Raw genomic sequence first — 19,907 nt, 5'->3', positions numbered from 1 at the left:
GACTAACACAGGAGCCTGGGCTCTGGATCCTGACACTTACTGAGTCCTGCCTCCTTCATGTCCCTGGATGTGCGACTTTCACCAGGTACTTGCCCTCTCTGTGCCTCAGTTTACTCCTCTGTGAAATGGTGATAATAATATTACTGATTACCCAGGATTATTTTGAGGATTAAAAGATTTAACATTTGTAAAGCACAAAATAAATTGACTGTTATTGTTATAAACCCCAAACATACTTAATATGTACCTACAAATATTATAAAATCATCTTGTCTAAAGACAAACTCCAAAGTCAGAACAGTTTTCTTCAGGAAATTCTCCATACACAGCACACATTTTCTCCTTATTCTTTAAGATGGGTTAATCGAAAATGATACTTTAGCTGTTACAGTGGAGGATTACTGGACTGAATGTCAATATTATGACATAGTATGAGTGTGTTTCATGTTTGGTAATTGAAATCATTGTTGCTTTTGTTGTGGTCGTCCATGTACAATGCTTGGTGTCAGTCTATTTATCTCTTGTAAAAATAAAAAATAAATAAATAAATAAATAAAATCAAAAAAAAAAAAAAAAAGAAAATGATACTTTAAGAAATTTTCTTTATGGCATCAGTCTCTGACACATTGTACTTCAGAAGGGCAGAAACTCTTGCCTTTCTTTGTAACTTTCTTTCAAAAGTCCTTAAGAGAACACTCAATACATGTTGGCTGAAGGAAAATAAAAGGTCAGGTGGAAGAAATGGTGGGAAGGAGAAAGGAAGGATTCAGAATATTTCATTCAATTTCTAAAAAATCTCCAGAAATTCAGAATACATGAATGTAGGCTGACATTAAAGCATATGCACATCTCGTGTAGAACACGCAGTGAGAGAACAAAAAGGCTAGAGCACAAGCTGAAGAAAAACTACCACCAAATTTGCATTTTCATTAATGCAGCCTTACATGTGACTTTGTATCATTGAACAAGTGGCTTACTTCCTAAAGTTGATGGTCAGATAGGAAATCGTCACACTTATGATTAGCATAATACTTATTATATTGGCTTTTTAGATAAAATTTAGTCATCACAAAAGAATTACTACTGTGTTCATATTAGAAATAAAAATACTTTGTCACAACATAAAAACATGTTCCAAGCCTTACAAAATGTCAAAGTATTGTAGTATATTTAGGCAGATCTCTACTAGGGACCCCACTTGGTTTTCAAAATAAAAATAACAGCTCTTTATATTGTATAAAAACTTGCATTGCAATACAATTTACATTCTGTTTAGAATTTCAAAGTATTTAAGTATATTCAGGTTAATCTCTATTAGGAACCCCTATTCTGTTTTCAAAATAACAATGACAGTTATGTATACTGTATAAAAACTTGCATGGCACTATTGTTTACATTCTAATACTTTTATTCACAGAGTCTGAGAATTTATCACCAGAAGATGGTCCTGAAGTCAAAGAGCCCCTCCATTTAGTCACAGATCAGCCCAGTCTGGAGGTCTGGGACAGAGAGAATAATTCATCGGAACCATCTTTTGCAGATTCTTCTGTAGCTTCAGGTACTTGGGACACACACATACTTTTATATGCACTAATTAACTACTTCTGGAAAAATCAGTTGCTGCATTGATGACATTAGGATCTATTAAACAGAGGGAGAAATTTTGGGCTTTGGGGTTTTGTGAGTACTTGTGTTAAAATAATATATCTGGAGAAGATTAAATGAAAATAATTTCTCTTTGTGTCTAAAAATGTTTTAAAACTAATGCAATATTAATATGCTATGAACATGAACACACTGGGTTCTAATTTTATTTTATAAGCTATCCATGGTCCTTGTCATGTGATAAATATCATAAGCATGTCCTGCATTTCATGATTTTCGAAATACTTTCAAATACATGAATTAGTGGGGTTTTTAAAAAAAAGATTTATTTATTTATTTATCTATTTTGGCTGCACCGGGTCTTAGCTGCGGCATGTGGGATCTTCGTTACGGCATGTGAGATCTTTTAGTTGTGGCATGCGACTTCTTAGTTGTGGCATGTGGGCTTCTTAGTTGCAGCATGTGAACTCTTAGTTGCAGCATGCGGGATCTAGTTCCCCGACCAGAGATTGAACCCAGGCCCCTGCATTGGGAGCACGGAGTCTTACCCACTGGACCACCAGGGAAGTCCCCATGAATTAGTTTGACTCATCCAAATTTCTGAGAATTAAATGAGGCCATTACGTTTTCCCTTTTTGACAGACTGGCATGTCGCAGAGAGGTTCAGCTGGGTCATAGAGACCAAAACCAAGGCTTTAGAAAAGAAGATGAATGGGTGCTAAACAGGAGTTGGTTTGAATTTCAGTAACTAATTGGTATGGGTACTAGATCCACCATGTCCACCGTTTTGATATGAAACAGCCCTGGAAGAATCAAACTAATTTAATTATTTCCCCTCCCTAATTTGCTCATAATAGGAGAATCCTTCTCTCCTTCCCTCTGTCCCCCAAATGGCCACATTCATTTTTCACTAGAAATAGTCTGGTTGAAGTCTGGTGTGGCTCTCTGGGGAAAAGAAAAAAGCCCTGATTTGTAGCATATGCCAATCTTCATGGTGTAAATACTCCCACTAAGGCTACTTTCAAGTGCCCACATAATGTCACCAAACACTAAGTCAGGAATAGATGTGCAGTAGCACACCACTATTTGCCATTTCCATTATACAGAGACAATAGGCTGAAATAGCCTCAACATCATTGATGATTGTAAAATCTAGTAAAATGATTAGAAAATGATGAGTTTTAAGTATTCTTTACCTTTGTTTTAATATAATTTTTTTAGTAAGTCCATATAATTTAATTTTTAAAATTGCCCGCGTTTAACATTAACAACTGGCTCATGAAATTCTAGAAAATTTAACAATTGTTCTTGTGTGCCAGTATGAGCTGACTCCATCACACTATTACAACGTATACTATTTTCGACTCAGAAAAGTAATATAGCTGCATTGCAGGAAATTTGGAAAACATAGAAACCTACAAAGAAAAAGTCACACACACTTTTACAGTAAGATATATTACTCTTCACATTTGGGTATCCCGTTTTTTTACATACCTGGATGTTTATATATAATGGCGTTTCTCCTGTATTCATTAGATATTCTTCTACAGCATGGTTTTTAACAATTGAATAATAATTCCATCCATTGGATGCTTTATGATTAATTACCCAACTGTTGAACATGTAGGATGTTTCCACATTTCTACATCATGAATAATGCTGCATAACTCTCTTCATATTTATGTCTGTTTAATTCTTTTTAAATTTATTTTTAATTTTTAAAATTTATTTTATTGAAGTATAGTTGATTTACAATGTTGTGTTAATTTCTGCTGTACAGCAATGTAATTCAGTTATATATATACATGTTTTTTCACATTCTTTTCTATTATGGTTTATAACAGGATATTGACTATAGTTCTTTGTGCTACACAGTAGGACCTTGTTGTTTATCCATCCTCTATATAATAGTTTGCATCTGCTAACCCCAAACTCCCAATCCATTCCTACCCCACCCAGTTTAATGCTTAAAAACATATTACATAATTGAAATTTCTGGATCAATGATTTCTACGGTTTTAAGACATTTGATACTTAATGTTATATTTCACTCCAGGAACTTGTACCAAATTACATGTGCTCTAACAGTATAGGAGAGTATTTACTGCCCTGAAGTCTATGCTATAAGAGTGGGTAATATTATTTTTAAACTTTGCCAATTTGGTATTTTACTACTTGAATTTGAATTTTTTTCTAATGAAAAATGTTTTTACAAGTTCATTCTTTTTGTTGTTGCTAATTGCCTATTTTTCTATTAGGGTATTTTATATTCTTCTTTCTGGTTTATGTGAATTAGCTAAATATACAGGATAGCAATCTTTTGTCATAAAATAGTATCAAGATTTTTTATAGTTTGCCTGCTATTGCCTTGTTTAAGTTGTTTGTTTTTTTAGTGGAATACTTCTGAAGCTTTAATGTGCTTATGAGTCACCTGGAAGAGGAGGTCTTGCTGATGTGCAGATTTTGATTCAGTAGGCTCTGTATGGAGCCTGAGATTCTGCCTTTCTCACTTGCTCCCAGGTGATGCTGCTGGTCTTGGACTACACTTTGAGTAGCGAGGTTTACTGTACAGAATAGCAAAGCTTTTAAACCTGAATTCTAGAGGACCTTTTTTTTTTTTTTCTTTTCATTTGAGCAGCTGCGCTTTCTTTCAGAAATCATGATTGCGTAGGAATGCCAAAACTACTACCTGAATGTGGGTTTTTCACGTTTTAAAAAACTTCCTTGGTAGGCTACCTGACGTCTCTGTGGGTTACTGGCTATTTTCTCAATTCGCACTAGAAAGAATTGAAGCCAGGAGTGAGGCTGGGAATTGATCCTGCATCTCAAATGAAGATTTTTCATCCGAGGTTGCCAACCTGATGCATCTTGTCAGCCTGTAGTTTATTTACCTGTGGAGCATTCTGAGTCTCAACAAGGACAAAATTAAAGACAAAACCTTTTTTATAAAATCTGTTTTCTTACTATTTGATATAAAACTTAAAGCTGCATCAAGTGAAAAAAATCTGGATCTTAATAATGGCCTTAAGGGACAGAAAGGGGTTTGTTTTTCCCTCTTGGGGTCCCCTCCCTCCCTTCGTTTCATTTAACGAATCTTATTAAACTCCTATCGTGTGCCAGGCATGCACTGTTCAGTGTTCAGCACTGTAAATATTGGGGTGGAGTAAACCAGATGTGACTTCTGCTCCCAGGGAGCTTTCAAATGATGGGCACATCAAACGGTAGTCACTATATAGCTGCACAGTAAGTGCTGTGAAAGAAAAGTACAGACTATTAAAATGTGTACTAGTCTCAGAACATGTGAGAGTACAACAAACTGTACAGTAATCTGAGGACTCCATCCAATGCACAGACTTTAACAGTCTTCTAGTCTGTAAGATTCTTGTGGTGTCTGGACTTCTCATGTGGATTTGGGAACAGGTGCGTCCAATGCATTCTGGTCCTTTCCAGAGCAGTAAGAAAGGGTAACTGATTTATGAAAATGGAGTGCTTTTGCTTTAGGCCTTTGCCTCTGCTTCTGATAGATGTTGTGGATCACCCCAGGTATTCATTTCTTTTCTTGCTGCTCTTCAGAACTAAGAATTGCCCATATAAATGACTTGTAAAGTATCATTAACCCAAAGAAGTTACTGTAGTTCTTTGGACTGAAGTTTTTGTTGCAAAATTAACTGTAGAAGGATTTTGCCTACGTTGGCATTCTTTTACAGGATTAACAATCAAAATAAATAAGACAATATTCAATAATCTGTAATATTTATTTGCATAATTTTTTGTGTGTATCTTAATGATATTGACAATATATAATCTTTATTTTGAATTTCAGTACATTGGGTTAAGATTTCAAATACAGTTACCAAGGTAGCATTGAAAGAAACTTATTACTTAAGCTACACACATTCTATAAATATGAATTTCCATAGGCAAAAAAATGTGACTTGAATTATTTCTAATTTTAAATTAAGACTTCTCTAATTTTTATTTCCAAGTCAGTTTCTAAAATATTGTTTTTCAGTGCATAATAGTCTTTGTGGATACAAATGTTAATTATTTATAGTTTTAATGCAAAGATTCTTTATATATTGTTTTTAGCCTTTATTACTCCTTAACACACCTGACAGGTAAGACACACTAGTATTAGTAATAGTGGCCCACCCTGAAACCAATTCTAATCACTCCTTCAGTGATTAAATCAGTGATTTAATCACCAAATGTAATCTCTCCTTCAGCCTGGGGTGATAGATGAGAATTCCCTAGTGGGCAGTTCTGGACAGGGATTTTGTCATGCCTCCACATCGGAGCCTGGCATTTCTTCTTCCTTTCTCCTTTCAACTTCTTCCCTTAAAAAGTGGTTAATAATTAAGGTATACCCCATTTTTTAAATTTGCTTTTTCCACACTAATACAACCATTTCTAAAGGATATTTGAATAGTTCTCAGACTATTCATAGAATTTTAATGCTGGATGTAATAATTCTGCTTTCTGAGGTCACTGGTCATTTTCTAACAAGAAATTATTGGAAAACTTTGGTGTTTCTCTAGACCACACTTCCCTAGAAAACATCAGAGGGGCACAATGCCCACATTCATTTTCTTCTATTAAAAATATTTTAATTATAGCAAATACACGGTTATCTGGTGTATGCTAATTCTATAGGCTTACAGTAAAATTGGTTATGCAATCATTTTTAATTGTCTGCTACTGTTGCTTTGTTAAAACAAGTGAGTGGTTATTTTACATTGACCTTTTTAATATACTATTTTAGGAATTAATGACATATATAAAATAAAAAATAAAGCAAATGAGGTTCAAAATGAAATAATAAAATTTACTGTATTTGGAATGAACTTACTTTTATGCAGAGTTCCACAGAAAATCCCCCAAATTTCTTTTATCATCCTTTGTTGATCTCCCTGTTATGAAACTAGAAAATGCAAGTACCGCAGGTTGGCCAGCAGAGGGCGCTTTGACATTTATAAAGAGAATGGAATGTCACTGTTCCAGGGTGGACGATTATAACGTACAGGGCGAGCGTGCCATGTGTGAATACACAGTGCGCATGACTGTGAGTGCATGTGTATATTTTGATTTATATATTCGTTCACGTGAAGATTTTAAAATTCCACCCAAGCTAATGAGCTTACCAACCTGCTTGTTTTCAGACTTTAGTACCTTCTTTTTCATATTCCCCCATATGTTCCACTCCTTAGGTTTATCCGGTGACATTATGCTTTGGAATATATTGTGGATATATTTTGCATAGATCATCTTCTGTAGGAGGGGTTTAAAAATTGACCTTTATAAAACAGCCTCCTTCTTTCTGGCCCAATCTGTTAGTGCACTTTTTTTGTTGTTGTTTTGTTTTCCCTTTTTATAGACCAAAGTCCAATCTTAGATTTGGTCTATAGTAATCTCTGTAAAAATGCCACAAAATTTATCCTTGCACTTGAGGACCAGAATAATGTTCTATAGTACTAACCTCTAGAAATTTAGAGATTTTTAGAATCTCTAGAAATACATACCACATAGACCTTGAGAGCTTAGTGGGAAAGATAATTGATGTAGCAGTCTGCAATAATACTGTGAGAGATCACCCATACTGTTACAGGATTGCTCTGAATTAAGATAGCTCTCCTTTACATCTATATTTCTTCTAAATTTAGTTACATTAATTATTGGGAAGTAGAAATACTACTACGGCAATCCAAAAGGCAAATATTATTGTGAGCTGAGAAAGAGAGAGAGAGAGAGAGAGAGAGAGAGAGGGAGAGGGAGGAAGAGATGCTGTTACAGATGCTGATATTGGTGTTTGTTAAAGGATAATATAGGTTTGTATTTTATATGAAACCCACCAAGAGCCATCTAGGTTAGTTATATGACCTCCAATTGCATAATAGTTCTAGGAAGGTGACTGTTCATATCTCAGGAGTGAGAATGTATTTTGATGGAGAGAAACCTCTTTACTGCCCAGCTAATACATGTTGGATTTATTTTCATGACATCTTTTTATGACTACAAGCCTAAAGCTTTTCTAGCAGAGTTTTAACAAAAGCAGTGGTTTTAATTTGATCGTTAGACCTTACCTTCTCTATTTTGGCATATGAATGAGGACTAGAGGCTGAGAATGTGTTGGTCAGGTCATATTATTGAGAAAACCAAGCACTGGGGTATTGTCCTCACCCTCAGAGAGTTTATAATCCCGTTCAAGAAAACAAGTTTCGTGTCCCCAAAGAGAGACAGTAATCTATCTCTAGCAAAAGAGAAAGTATTAAAGGATGAGGGCAGAAGCCTGGTGAAAGAAGGAAGACTTAGAGGAAGCTTACCAGAGAGGAAGAATGTGAGGCAGTTCATCTGCACCTTGAAGGTCCTGTGTTGGACCTGTAAACAGAAGTGGTAGCCAACACTTCCCGTTACATGGACACCATGAGCAAAAGTGCAGGTATAGGAAAGTTCAAAATGTGGTGTGTGTGTGTGTGTGTGTGTGTGTGTGTGTGTGTGTGTTGGGGGGATATTGATAATGGAGGAAGCTATCCTTATGTGGGAGTGGGGGGATATGGGTAATCTCTCTACCTTCCACTCAATTTTGCTGCAAAACTAAAATGCTAGAAAAGAAAATCTACAAAAAATTCATCCAGCTATAATAAACACATCACAATCCAGCTGTAATAAACATAACAAAGTTTTATAAAAAATGTGGGTTGGGGAACAGTTGGATTAGAGGGGAACATTTATGGAGGAGGGTAGTTGGAGACAAGACTTCTAGGATCAATGAGAATTAGTGGGTTTCTCTTACTATGATTTTTACAAAGCCTTGTCCTAAGGCAAAACAATACTCTTAAATGTTTATCATTCGTTGTTTGGACAATTATGGAATATTAGCCCAAAGCATGTGTGGTTATTTCAGACGGTGTTTGTGGGAAAGTCCTTAGTTAGAGGGATGTATCCATCAGGGTGCTGGAATGGGCTCCTTCCAGCTTGCAGGAGCCCAGTGTGCATGTCTCTTCCCAGTTCCACTTGGTGATGTCATGCTGGTAGCTTGAAATCAGCCATGGTGGGAATATGAATACCATCAATATTGGCAAACACTTTAAAATTGTCGCTTTTTTTCTCCCCAAGAGCTGCTATTGAATATTTACCAGGATACCTTTAAACAAGTCTCTCCCCATACTTTCCTCAGGTCTACTTAACTTGAATAGCTCTTCCTTAAGGGTGCCTACCAGCCAAAGAGGTTTCCAGTTCATCATCTTCTATCTTGCCACCTTGGATTGCCAAGACTTCCTTCCCATGTGGTCATCAGGCTTATCACTCTTAACTGACTCTGCTCTTGGACTTCTTGCCTCTGCTGCTGACTAGCAATGAATGAATGGGTCACTCTAGTGGGTATGGTTATTCCCACAACCCTGTACTTGACTCATCCTCTTTCCCTTTGAGACCCAAGTCCAAAGGCTAAAGGGCATAGATGATACAATTTCAGCCAACATCAATATACACAATTCCAATTTAATTCTGGCTGAAACATTTCAGCAGTGTGAATTCTATAAACAGGAGCAGAGGAGCTCCATGGACAGCCATGTGGGCCTGTGGCTCCCGGAGATTTTTTTTTTTTTTTTTCTCTTTGGGGAACTCATTTCCTAGAAGCTTGGGTCCAGGAGAGAATATGCAAGGTGGGTGGAGGTGGCTTCTCTCCATTCTGCGGGAACACATGTTCCCTGGCACAGAGAGCAGAGTCTGACAGACCAAAATGTTAGCGTGTATGTGTGTGTGTGTGTGTGTGTGTGTGCACGCACACACACAAATCCATATACATAGAGCTGAAAATGAAAGTCCTCTATCTCCTCTCAAAAAAGATTATTTCAAAAGAGAAGGAATTAGGTATTATTAGTATGACAGTAAGCACACTTAAGAAGTTCATGAGGCTGTGTATGTGCCCATACGTGCACGTGTGTTTGAAGCTTTAGGGGTGGTCTTTGCTGTTCCAGACTGTGGGGATTATGCAACTGGAGGGAAGGTGGGGATAGTTGAAGAAGTGAAGCTGATGTGCATCACGAGGTCAGAACTAGAATAAATATACCATTATCTGGCAAGTGAAAGTAGACTATTTTCAGACCCTGTAAGCACTACCTCTCAGGAGAATGGATCTGTTGGTGCCCTTCTTCTTTCTCAGTAGCACAGAGGCTTGGCCCCCTTCCTAATGTAATGCAAAACGATTTTCCAGCAAAGAGACTGACAGCCTGAGGCGAGGGGTAAGAGGAGAAATCTTTTGTGGAGTTAGACATGCATCTTAGGCTGAAAATAGGAGGGACACTACCTGGTAGGGGTAGAAGAACCAATTTGTATCTTATCTAATGAAACTCTCTCAGTTCTTGGGCTGAATAAACAGTATACTTATCAACTAATTGTTATAATAGCATTTCTCCAGCAGAGGGCAGACTTTACATTGGAATAGATCTAAAAAGGCTTTCAAGGAAGAGGTTTTTTTCAATTGAAATTTTTTAATTTCAATTTTCTTTGGCTTCTAAATGGTTTAAAAATATTTTAAAGTATTTAAAGTTCCAGAAGATGTTAAATATAAAATTTCTCAGATTCAAGTTAATATTTCTGCCATATTAGTAAACTATTCAAGATGTGATTATAAAATGAGGCAGTTTTTTTCCATGGCTTATGGACTGGTCTTAGACACTATTATTGTAAGCAAAGCTGTTCTGTATTGTGTTGTTTACAAAATTATTCTAGAAATCCTATCTTTTAACTGGATGAGTATTGTTTTTCTTCATTCCAATAGATTTTGATAGGAATAACTGCTTTTCTTTAACAGAAATCACCAGTGTTTTCTAATCTGTTTCATAGCTAGCTTTGATATTTTTCCTAGAGGAAATGACACCTATCTAAAAGTTAACTAAACTTATTATGTAATCTAACTCTAATATTCAAAGCTCATTTAAACAGCAACTTCATGAGAATTTAAAATTTGTTTCTCTTAAAGATTTATTTCCTTGATCTAACAGAATCATTCTCACGATAAAGGAGAAAGTAGAAACTAGTATCTATATTTTAAAAATTTTTAAAGATTAAGTCACTTGTTAGCAGTGGCTGAGCTCAGATCTGGAGACTGATCTGTTTGACTCCACAGCACATGTTCTTTTCATGGGAACACCCAGTCTCCAATTGACTATTTATCTGATCTATTTTAAAATCATAGACACATGACTATTCATTAGGACATAAGTCCAGATTGATACTGTGAAAAATATTGGTACAAAGAATGAAACATGATAATCCTATATAATCAATTGTAGGAATTCTTGGCTTATAAACTCAATAGGTTGGTTTAATTTTGTCATCACATAACACTTTTTTGATCTGGCTTTTTGGGCTGTGTGTGTGTGTGTGTGTGTGTGTAACATGATTTCTTTAGGTGAATGCAGGAAGAAAATCTCTGGGAAAGGCATTCTCAATGTTATGGGAGAGACAATATATTTTCTTTAATTATTAGAGTTATTTCCTTTAGTACTTCTATTTCTATGAAATCAAAAAAATATATCAAATGCATAAGAATTTGCTGCCAAGGAAACAAAATTATTTTTGTGTTGAGAAACTGGAGATTTATATATCCTTAAAATGACAAAGAAATAGACCTCTATATGCTCACTTTCATTTTCATAATTATCTCTAGCCGAATTATTGCAATTAATTTTAATTAATTTTAGTTTTAATTTTTAAGAAGGATAGAAATGCTCTTCTTTTATTTGTGTGCAGAAAAAAGTTTAAAACTTAGTGCGGATGTTTAATCAACTATACTCCAATATAAAATAAAAATTAAAAAAAACAGTGTGGATGTTTAAAAGTAAAGTAAATGAAAGTTTGTGGGTGAAATCAGAGATGTTAGTTAGCAAAGCAAAAGAATCTCTAACTTTTTTCCTGGAAAGATAAGCTACTTCAAGATTGATAGAAAACTTGATATTACAATGAAAACTTAAAAAAAAAAACCACTTTCATTTCACTTAACATTATGGATACAGTACTGTTTGCTTGTTTACAAAGCTTTACAATGATCATCAGCCATGCTAGGCATTGGGCAAAAAGCACTGGAATTTCATTTCTTTTTATGGCTGAGTAATATCCCATTGTATATATGTGCCACATCTTCTTTATCCATTCATCCGATGATGGACTCTTAGGTTGCTTCCATGTCCTGGCTATTGTAAATAGTGCTGCAATGAACATTGTGGTACATGACTCTTTTTGAATTATGGTTTTCTCAGGGTATCTGCCCAGTAGTGGGATTGCTGGGTCGTATGGTTGTTCTAGTTTTAGTTTTTTAAGGAAACTCCATACTGTTCTCCATAGTGGTTGTATCAACTTACATTCCCACCAACAGTGCAGGAGGGTTCCCTTTTCACCACACCCTTTCCAGCATTTATTGTTTCTAGATTTTTTGATAATGGCCGTTCTAACTGGCGTGAGGTGATACCTCATTGTAGTTTTGATTTGCATTTCTCTAATGATTAGTGATGTTGAGCATCTTTTCATGTGCCTCTTGGCCTCTAGTTGCAGGGCGGGAATAAAGAGGTAGGCATAGAGAATGGACTTGATGACGTGGGGTGGGAGGGCGAAGCTGTGGCGAAGTGAGAGTAGCATCGACATATATACACTACCGAATGTAACATAGTTGGCTGGTGGGAAGCAGCAGCATAGCACAGGGAGATCGGCTCAGTGCTTTGCAATGACCTAGAGGGGTGGGATAGGGAGGATGGGAGGGAGGCTCAAGAGGGAGGGGATATGGGGACATGTGTATGCATATAGCTGATTCGCTTTATTGTGCAACAGAAACTAACACAGTATTGTGAAGCAATTATACTCCAATAAACATCATTAAAAAAACAAACCTCAGAAGTCACAGGAAGAGAAAAACTGGAGTTGCTCATCTTAACCATGAAAAGTTTTCATTTATTACTTTGAAAATAAACTTTATTAAGTTGCTTAGAAAAAAAAAAAAAAAGCACTGGAATGTTAGACTTGGATTCAGAGAATGAGACTCCCAGCTCTGCTCCATTCTAGCTGTGTGATCTGGATAAATCATTTAACCTCTCTGAGACTTGGTTTCTCACCTATGAAACTGAGGTGATAATAGGTATCTACCACATAGGATGTTGAGAGCTTAAAATATCACTTACATTACATCTGTGAAAGCACTGAGCTCAGTGTCCTCTGACACATTGCAGATTTGTTTGCTAAATCAAAATAATCCAGATAATGAACTTAATTAATAATACCCTCTTTCGGTAGTAACTTTCTTTAATATTCATAAATTATTCATGCACATTGCATTAAGCAGCTCTCCAAAACCTTATGTATGTTGGAACAAAGCTTGGGGAAAATCCTGACTTTACATATACACAGAGGAGGTCTAAGATAGTGGTTTAACTGCTAGTGATTAGAAAATGAAATGAAAATCAAGTATAATTTCCATCTGGATTATACTTAGTGGAAAACTTAAAGATACAGTGTTCAGTTTTAGATAATAGTTGTTAGTGTTTTTCAGTGTTTTTGGCATTGTCTTCAGTTCTCAATACCACATTTAAAACAAGTGAAAAGCATGTCAAAATTCACTTTTTTTGCCTTAAAAATCTTGGTCTCTCTTTCTAGATCTAGAATTATCCTTGCAGTGACATTTTCCCCATCTCATTTTACACCTTGCCTTTTCCTTACAACTCATATTCTCTTTTCATCAGTACATCTGCCCAAAACGCTCTCCTACTTGACAGTTCTATCCCACACTCGCCTCTGAGTTCCTAACAAGGCATACCTCTGGGAATTGCAAAGTGCCATATTTAAAATCTCTCAGTGAGATATACAGGCTTTCCCGTGTGATCATAAGGGATTCCTCAAATCTGAGTTTCAAAGCTAATCTACGACAACTGATAAGCACAGTATTTTCGCATGAGTATATCTGTGTTGTGCTAATATACTTAAACAGTATGTAAGTCCACTGACAATTTTATTTTTTACAAATTTCTTATAAGCTTTCTTTTAACTTTTAAGAAAGCTATCTTACATATTTAATTGGCATTGGCTGTAATTCCACTATATTTCCCAAGCTCAATGGGCTTATCCAAGTTGGAAGGGAGATGTCACAGACACACGTCACAGAGGCGCAATGGAATAGTAGTCGGCAATAAAAAGGAACAAATTACTGATATAAACAGCAACGTGACTGCATCTTGAATGTTTTATGCTAAGTTAACAAAGCCAAACATAAAAGCTACATAGTGCCTGAATTCATTAATATGACATTCTGGAAAAGGCAAAACTCTAGGAACAGAAACCAAATCAGTGATTGCCAGGGGACCGCAGGAGGGCAGTGACAGCAAAGGGGCTTGAGGGGATTTTGAGGTGATGGAAAAATCTTGATTGTGATGGTGGTTACAAAACTATACATTTGTCAACTCATCAAACTATCCACCTAAAAAGAGTGATGTTTTACAGTATGGAAATTATACCTCAACATACCTGACTTAAAAAAAGAAATAACCCGTTAAAGAAAAAGAAGGTACTTGTAGTTTTAAGGAGTTGTATGTTGTCCCTTTCCAGAGACATTTTACTGATAACATATTATCTGTCTGTTTTGCACCCATTTCTATTTCCAGTTTAAATATGTGACACTCAGACTAGTTTTACATAGCTTAAGCCTTCTTTAATATAATTTATTTAGTGCATTTGGAAGCTTTAGCATAAAATAATAATTATCTAACACGTGTAAATATTATGAAATATTATTAATTGTAAAGATATTTTATTTATTTATTTATTTATTTAAGCCACACCGCGTGGCTTGCAGGATCTTAGTTCCCCAACCAGGGATTGAACCCAGGCCCCAGCAGTGAAAGCACGGAGTCCAAACCACTGGACAGCCAGGGAATTCCCAAGAGATTTTTAAATGACATCTTGCCCTAGTAATCCACCAACTACTTGAATTTTATTTCATTTTCCAATCACCAGCAATTAAAGGGCAAAGAGCTTGTTGTACCTAATACTACTCCATGGTTGTCAAATCCTGTGAGACAAATTGTGCTAGCTCCATTTTATTTTTTATTTTATTCATTTATATTTATTTTATTGAAGTATAGTTGATGCACAATATTTATATAGGTTACAGGAGTACACAATGTTTAAAGGTTATACTCTGTTTATAGTTATTGTAAACTATTGGCTATATCCCCTATGTTGTACAATATATCCCATAGCTTATTTTGTAATAAGCTATTTTATAATAGCTTGTGCCTCTACTGGCCCCATTTTAAATAAGGGGAAGGAAGTTAGGCTCACAGCATTGCCAACAGCAAATTTCACAAGTCTTTCTAATTCCAAAACCAACATCTGTAACCATCTTTCATTTATTTTTACCAGTTTAGCAGTAGTTCTGATCCTTGCGGGTGGGATTGCATAAATCCTTGGAAATAAACTGTAAGGAGGGAAGTTTTCCCTTGAGGGAAGGAAGGTTTTCAAAAGGAATTGATACTGAGTACTGAAAAGAAAAAATCAGGATTAATAAGTGAAAGACATACCCTTGCCCCTCATATTAATTGTAATTCTTTGATGGAAGCTTAGTTTAAGTACAGTAAAGAAAAAAAATTATTTCCAACTTCATGTAAGCTCCCAGTGCCACTGCAATGCCAGGCTTTCATGATATTCTTCCTGAGTAAATTCTTTGTGAGATTTTAAAGTTATGTGTATCACTGAACTGCTATTTTCATAACCTATCAGTAGAACCATGTACTTCATTAATTCATTAATTTTTTCTATAATTTATTAATTCTCTACTGTTTTACATGAAAATGACTCAATGGTTTCTATATAGTACTTTTGTTTAAATGACATTATCAGGCCTAGATCTTCTCTTTTTGGACAAAATTTACACATAGGGGGACGACAAAAGTCATAAACCCTTACAAATTTGCATGACCTCTCATATTGGATGAATGGTACTTTAAGTAGGTAGATACGTGTATTTGATTCAGTCCCCGACAGCTGCTCATCTATGGTGGAGTTTTTAAACGTCGCTTGCCAGAAACTCTTACCTTTTATTCGTAGTCGTCTGGGTGTACTTTCTCCTCTTGCATTGAACTGTATGTACTGTGTGCTGTAGAGGTGTGCAGTTAAAATACGTTTATTCTCAGAAATATTTTTAAAATATTTTAAAATGTTTTCCTTTGCAGAATCAGACACAAGTTTGGCAGAAGGAAGTGTCAGCTGCTTAGATGAAAGTCTTGGACATAACAGCAACATGGGCAGTGATTCAGGCACCATGGGAAGTGATTCAGGTACTGCCTAACTGTTGTGTAAACCTTAAAAAGTGTGAAATAAGACACCATATAGTGGAAAGCATGGGGGCTGTTCATACCCTCCCTAATGTATTTATGCAATGAAAGCAATTCTTTTCTACAGTTGAAGTAGTTTTGGAACTTTGCCATTCACTTTCTTTAAAAGTACAACTTACAAAAGTCTTAGAATCAAGCTCTCTAATTTTGATCCAGCACATAGCTTTTTGGTCTGGCATATGCCACGTTCCATAGAATCATGTAATCTATGTTATTTACGTGATCTGTTTCAATTAATCTGACTGCTTTCAAATTATGTACTCAATTTTGTACATTTTTTTCCAACCCCTAATTTTTTAAAATTAAAATACATTATAAATAAAAAATACTATCAATAAGATGAGTATGACTGTAGTTAATGGCATATAATGAGTCCTTCTTAAAATAAGAGCTAGAATTTACACATATAGTTAAAAGAATTTCAATTTGTATAAACACCTCTTTAATTGAGTTTGCAAAATATTTTCATCACTAAATGAGAAATTTACTAGGTATTTCCCAAATTGTTCTTCATATCAGTTGAATATCCCACCAGCAATAAATAAGAGTGCCTCTTCCCAATCCCCACACTTTAGCAAGACTTCCTGTTATCAGACTCCCTAACTTTTGTCAGTCTGATCGATTTCAAATCTCTCCTTTCTGTTCTTTGAATGTGCACTTCCATTATTATTACTAAGGTAAAATGTTAACATCTTTTAAGAATGGATGATGGGTCCTTGGATATCTGTTACACAACTTTCTAACATTTGGCTATATGTTTGAAATATTTTATAATTAAACTTAACAAATTAGCACAAACAAAAAACAATGTTTTGCAATGTGGCCAGCTAAGAGGCAGCACAACACGGCAAATTAAGAACAAATTACTTCATTCTTCATTCGTTCTGTGACTGAGTTGTAGAACACATGGAGAAAATATTGTGCACTTTAGATTATCCTGCATTGTCGAAGGATTCTAGAAATTTACATCTACAATAGGCCTAAAGGGGCAAAACAGTTTACATAAAGATGGCCATCTGCCCTAAAAGTTTTCCCAATTGGAATGTACCACCTCTTATATTTAAATGCCCTTTTCTCTTAATAACACCCCTGAATCTCTTAGAACAAGTTGGTCTGAGGAAACACAATTCACCAAATGTCAGTCATAACTTTAACGTTAATTAAAAAGGGTTAATTAATTTTCTGTTCAATTTAGTCAGTGTTTATTAAGTTCTTGCCGTGTGCATATTTCTGTGGATTGTATTTGTTTTTTCTATGCTTGTTATACAACTGTTAAATTTAATATTTAACATTTTTATTAAATGCTATTGATGCTAGAACTCAAAATATACTCTAGCTAATATTTAACCTCTTTATGGTTGCTTTAAGCTTCTGGGCCTCATCCTAATTTTTGTTTGTCTAAGTAAGGGCTTTTCAACAATATTCATTCATTTAATAAATATTTAATGGATATTCTCTATGTGCCGGGCATTTTGTCAGTTTAGAGCTGTTAGCAAATGTAACTATTTACTGATTTTCAGTCTTCAATGTGGCATGAAAGACATGATAAATCTGAATGCAACCTACTTTTAAAAAGCAAATACATTTTCAAAGGCAAATACATTTGAAGACAAACACATTTTTAAAGGGCACTCACTGAAGCTCTGGATGGTCAGTGTTTAGGAACAAAGACTAGTGGGTATAAAATTGCATAGTGGGTAGCAAAATTCTGAAATTATAAAATTCTGAAATTCCTTTCCCTCAGGTGCATGATATAGGCTGAAGTGGAAATCAACTCAAAAACAGGTTTATGTAAACTGCGAATTGTTAAACACATATTGAATCACTGAAAGCATTACAGTGTTTGGGATTATGTTTTAACTTCTGAGGTTGACATCAAAGGGACCCTATTCCACATGCCCTTTGTTCACCTTCAAAGGTTACATGATGGGTCATAAGGATCATGGACGTGACATTATGTTCCTTCTTAGAAATATTATTATGCCCTAGTAAAGCATAATTAGTGGCACTTATAAAGTTTAAATATTCTAATTATACTATGGGAGGCTTTTTTGTTTTCCTGTTTCTCATTCTCAGAGAGATAGACTGCTTCTCTCAAAGTGGCAATATTTTTGGCAATGCACATTGGCCTGATATATAGAAAGTATTTCCTTACTATTTCGAGGTAATATCTGTTAATATTTGTCCAGCTGGGATGGTGTATTTTTCTGAGGTTACATACTATAGGTAAAGGAATACTTTGTCGATTTCAAACACATGCAGTGACAGACCTTTTCTCTCCAAGAATAACTCAGCTGTCAAAATCAATGTGAGAATGAAATTTGCCACATGGTGTAGTTCCAATAGAATGTTATTATTTAAGCCCTATTTGATTTCATTTTTTGACCACTTGTATGGTATAGTATAATTTTAAGGTCTTTGATTAATATTTGTCATAGAGGATGGGCACAATGTTATTCAAAGCCTGTGCATATTTTAAATACCATTTTCGTTGTTGCATTTAATTGATTTTGCTTTTCAAAGAGAGCCAAAAACAACAAACAAACAAAACCCAAACATTTTTTTTTTTTATAAGGGAAATTGGCTCCTGGCTCCTTGATACCAGCCCAATTCTCTCCTTCTGGTGGCAGAGAAGAGAAAATTCTCTTTTCGTTGCTTATGTGGATACATTCTTCCATCCCTATGTCAGAGGATGTGATAAGGCAAGAATCAGGCTGAATATTTAGCACTCACCCAGCTCTTTTTCTTTGGATGCTATCCTCACAATGAATCCAGCTCTAATTTTTCCATATTCACTCTGTGCCTCTCTTTTAAACTTGGGGGCACCCATCAAGTTTCCTGGACTTGACTCAAAAAAATATGGACGATATTGAGCTGTCCACTAGCCAGATATTTTCAGTGGCAGTAGTGGAGTGCCCTAGCCTCTGAAGTCCTTGTAAATAAGGACTGTGTTCTTGGGAGTGCCTGGCATTTAGTAGGCACCCAGTAAATGTTTACTTCGGAATGAATTAGTGGTACATTACTAGATAAATAACAGTAAACATCACGCATTTGGTTCAAGAATTAAATTTTGAACATGATAGCTCTTAACTCTTCTTAAGCGTATTAGTACAACAAATATCTAATATACATGAGTGATATTGATGTCTTACTCATTTGACTTCATTTTAGATTCCTGGAAAAGAGACTTAGAAAATTGGTCTCAGTTTCTCTTTTTAATCTTTGTTACCCAAGGATGTAGTAGTAAGCATGAAAAACAAAAGGGGAAAGTGATTATTAAAAAAGTACATGCAACTATTTTGAGGGAAGCTGAATTTTATTATTTTCTTAAATCTTTGAAAAAAATGTACCTAGAGTGAAATTAAACAGAGAGAATTTGCTGATATCTTTTAATAAATTTCCTACCTCAAATGGCAATTTAGCAAAAGTAAATTCCTGGATCTTGGTGTTAAAACACAATTTAAAATACATCTTCCTTTGCAAACATTCTGGCTCTTTTGGAAAAGTTAGGTGGCAAATGCTCAAAATATAGGTGGAATATTAGAATTTTGATAATCTATAAAAGCCACTTAGAGAAATAATGATATTCTTAAATCAACTTGAATCTTACATAAATATAATAAAGATGAATTATAATTGCTATAGAGTTCAAAACAAGCATGGAAAGAAAACTTGTCAATGTATGTTTTTAAAAGCTGGTGATCTTGAATGAGTTTTTCCTGACAGTCATAGTAAATGAATCAGCAGATGAGCCAATGATAATGTAAATGTATTGCATATGTGTTTACTCAGCCATACAGAAGGCAAATTTCCTGCCAGTTTAGTAGATGACCCTTACTAAGTGGTATTTGGTGTGAATTTTCCTACCTGTTCAGATAGTGCTATAACAACAAGTTAAAACCCAGTTAAATAGAATCATCCAGTTCC

The 19,907-nt window shown here is 35.2% G+C and overlaps 1 protein-coding gene across 4 annotated transcripts in view; it reads left to right on the top strand.

Annotated features, from left to right (window-relative positions):
- IFIH1 (interferon induced with helicase C domain 1) overlaps positions 1-19,907 on the top strand; it is a 56,413-nt gene that overhangs the window by 10,949 nt on the left and 25,557 nt on the right. For all 4 annotated transcript variants that reach the window (XM_007183182.3, XM_007183179.3, XM_007183181.3 and 1 more), the window contains exons 3-4: positions 1,418-1,558; positions 15,819-15,923. In XM_007183182.3, the coding sequence (XP_007183244.1) occupies positions 1,418-1,558; positions 15,819-15,923 (246 nt within the window). The remainder of the gene's footprint in view (positions 1-1,417; positions 1,559-15,818; positions 15,924-19,907) is intronic.

This window comes from Balaenoptera acutorostrata, chromosome 8 (genome assembly GCF_949987535.1).
Source record: "Balaenoptera acutorostrata chromosome 8, mBalAcu1.1, whole genome shotgun sequence".
NCBI lineage: Eukaryota > Metazoa > Chordata > Mammalia > Artiodactyla > Balaenopteridae > Balaenoptera > Balaenoptera acutorostrata.
The sequence above is the reverse complement of the archived record's forward strand: the minus strand, read 5'-3'. Positions and strand labels throughout refer to the sequence as shown.